Raw genomic sequence first — 3498 nt, 5'->3', positions numbered from 1 at the left:
GGGATTTCGCCTAGGGCGTCAAATTGGCTAGAAACGGCCCTGCGTACGCACATCTGCACTTTGTTGTTTCTCATGAGAGAACTCGCCAGATAATTCAGTCAGTGAGCAAGTGAACAAAACACCGCGTTTGAGCGATGACTCATCTGAACGTCTCTGATTGGCCATTGCATTCATAAGCTCAACAGAATCGCGTGGGATTGGTTATAATGCAGCGCTGTACAAACGCTCTGGCTCAGCGCCAGCCAAAGCATGAACGCAGATTTTAATTTAAAAGCAACCTGATGCTGTGCCGCACTGAACGATCTAATCATACCGGTGTGATTGTATCAAATATAACAAATATTATTCGGCTATTTTTTGTCTTTTGGAAGCTGCATTCAAAATCCACTTGGCTCAGAAATCTGAAGGGGCACGCCACCTGTTTTAGTATTTAGTACTGTCCTGAAAAAAGCTGTTTCACATAACATGTTTACACTCAACAAGAGAAAATAACTGAATTTATGAATGAATGAGGCCAGGGGCGATTCTAGGATTAGCATTTTTTTTTCGAATTTTACTGTTAGCGTTTCTAGTACAAACCTTTTTCTATTAAATCATAAATCTTTAATCATTTCTGTGCATGACTGTATATGGTAGTTAATGCCACATGCACTGTAATATGTTTAATTGAAAGTTAAATTTTCAAATGAAAATAGCAACATCGTTTTATAAAGTATGCATTCATATGTGTTACGAGAAACCGAACAGTATTTATATCATATTTTACCTCTAATACACCACTATGTCCAACTGCTTTGAGCGCGCGCACGGCTTCCGGTGTGTGAGGTGTGTACGCGCTCTGGCATAGTTTACGTTAATGCATGTGTTGATATCCAGCCGAAGAGCAATCAGCCATAACTTCAGTTTTACATTTATTTAGTCATTTATCAGATGCTTTTATCCAAAGCGACTTACAAATGAGGACAGCAGAAGCAATCAATTGTAGTATTAAAACAACTAAAAACAGATCCAAAACTAAAAATCTAAAAGGTGTGCATTATAACCGAGAACTACATGAACAATTCACAGTTGGTTGTGTTACTATAAGTAATTTTCCTCAAATGCTATTGAAGTTAGAAAAGTGTATACCAATGTCGTATGTAACTTTAGAGACGGTCCCTAGATTTGCGAATATCGAGTGCCGGGAAATGACACCTCTGGCCATTCCGTTGGGTCGTTTGTAAAGTCACAGATACTGTACGGACAATACGGCTCAATTTTTCTATGTATCTTGCTCTGTTGAACGGCAAAAGTGACTTTACTAGGCTATACTGGATTTACACCATGCATCTCCTGTATGCGGGAAAGCCACGCCCCCAGCTATCACAAGACCCGACCAAATCCATGGTTGACACCCTCTCATTAGCATGTTGCGCAGAGGAAAAATAAATGCGGAACTTCATTCAGAAATAAATGAGTGATTAAAAGAAAACAGTTAGGATGAGTTTAGCATTTCCTTAAACATTTTCCATTTGTCCACTAATTTATTTTATTTATTTGCCTACTTTAATCACATGTTTAATTATTTATATATGTATTTAAACAAGAATACGTGTATTTATACACACATTTATTTATATATTTGCTTATTTATTTATTTTTAATTTCTGCAGGTTTGGTCCTCCATAAAAGTAATCTATACTTTCATTCTCGTAACTTCCTTCTCCTCTTATGAGTTTGCGGGTTGTGTAGACAAACAACATTCCTCTTCCACATTTTAGGAAACTGAAAGGAGTGTCATTGTCGAGAAAGAAAAAAAAAAGTTCTGTATTTAACAGAAACAAAGGGTGTGAAACTTTGCTGGATTGTTACTGACTCAAGGTGAGATTAACTCTTTCACATTCGATCTGTAAAACGTACATGCTAGTGTAAATGTAGGTAAAGAATAATTGTGTCGGTGGTGAAGTCCAATGAAAAGTGTAATCTTAATTTCAACAACATTTTAGCACACAGAGCAGGTGGATTATTTTTCCACACTTTTGTTCTCGTGAAGCTTTAACGCAGTTGATAAGCTAGTCAACAATGTGCTACTTGCTATAGCCTAACTTGTTGTGTGAGGAGGAACTATATGTTACAAATTTCTATCGTAATTATAACGACTAAGAAACACATTTGCATATATTTAAAGTGTGCCGTGTGCTCCTCTGGACCTTTTCAACAACATTTTAGCACACGGAGCAGGTGGATTATTTTTCCACACTTTTGTTCTCGTGAAGCTTTAACGCAGTCGATAAGCTAGTCAACAATGTGCTACTTGCTATAGCCTAACTTGTTGTGTGAGGAGGATTCTATCGTAATTATAACGACTAAGAAACACATTTGCATATATTTAAAGTGTGCCGTGTGCTCCTCTGGACCTTGCGTTTTTCCACTAGAGTTTATATATTTTATTAACATATTACTGACAGTGATGATACATCGTTACATCATTTTTTGATCAGTTGCAGGATGTCTCTGGCAGTGTCTCATGGCGAGGAGGTGACAGTGATCACCATCACCTCAAACCCCAACAGCAAATGGCCGATACCATGTCAGATCCTGGGCTCTTTGTGCCACAGTCCAGTGTGTGCTGTATCACAGCATGTGAAAGCGAAGATGATGGGCATCTATATGGCACTTGGGGTGAGATACACATGGAAACAACTAAAGGCTGAAATAAAACTACATTACTTTTGCCCATGATGTTTCTGGACAGTCTGCAGATTTCGACAGTCAGAGTTGACAGATCTCTCATAAAATAGCAGAATTTATGATGGGTACAGGCTCCTAGTTTTTTTTTTTTTTTTTTTTTTGTTAGCTTCAGACAATGATTCCATTCAGTCTGCAGATATCAGACGTGTTTGATATTTTGAGCAAGATCATTGTTTTTCTTTGTCTTGAGTTTCAATAAGGTGCATGTTTCTGCCTGAGTTTGTTGTGTTCGGAACGATGTAAAAGTTTGTTAGTGTGTGTTAGTGTACAGTATGAAGCCCAGGTTTTCTCTATGACCGTTTACAAAGTCGGCAAATCATGTTTGAAGCCTAATGTTTTCAAATCTGTTCATATTTTAAAAGAGGTGTAGTGTATTCCACCCATAACTCTATATTACGTAAATTACGATTAATTGAATGAAATATATTAATCAAATGATGGTCAAAAAAGTGTTTTTCTGCTGACTTGTCAAATGCATTGACATTGATCCGATGCGATTTTTATGTAGGCTACATTTGTACAAAATAGGTGGTTGCACTTCTTTTTAAATTGACAGTTTCGATTTGAGGTAACGATGTATGCATTTCATATAATCTTTGTCAGACTCTGTTCCATGTTTTGTCTGTGTCTTGCTCCCCAGGTGTTCCTTTCCCATGTGTAATTTGTCCCAGGTGTTCCCCATGATGGTTTATTGCTCCCAGGTGTGTCTCGTCATCCCCTCCTCCTGTGTGTATAAATAGTGTTCCCAGTCCCAAGTTCCCTGTCTGC

General features: G+C 37.8%; 1 protein-coding gene across 2 annotated transcripts in view; it reads left to right on the top strand.

Annotated features, from left to right (window-relative positions):
• The first annotated feature begins 1717 nt into the window (after positions 1-1717).
• Positions 1718-3498, top strand: part of tmem176l.3b (transmembrane protein 176l.3b) — a 4906-nt gene continuing 3125 nt past the window's right edge. The window contains exons 1-2 of one of the 2 annotated variants that reach the window (XM_016463549.1): positions 1718-1857; positions 2475-2661. In XM_016463549.1, coding sequence (XP_016319035.1) covers positions 2488-2661 — 174 coding nt within the window. In that variant the 5' untranslated portion in view covers positions 1718-1857; positions 2475-2487. Of the gene's footprint in view, positions 1861-2474; positions 2662-3498 lie in introns of both variants that reach the window. The other variant, XM_016463548.1, reaches the window with a different exon arrangement.

This window comes from Sinocyclocheilus anshuiensis, unplaced genomic scaffold (assembly GCF_001515605.1).
Source record: "Sinocyclocheilus anshuiensis isolate Anshui unplaced genomic scaffold, SAMN03320099.WGS_v1.1 scaffold1378, whole genome shotgun sequence".
NCBI lineage: Eukaryota > Metazoa > Chordata > Actinopteri > Cypriniformes > Cyprinidae > Sinocyclocheilus > Sinocyclocheilus anshuiensis.
This window is presented reverse-complemented; position numbering and strand designations above follow the sequence as displayed.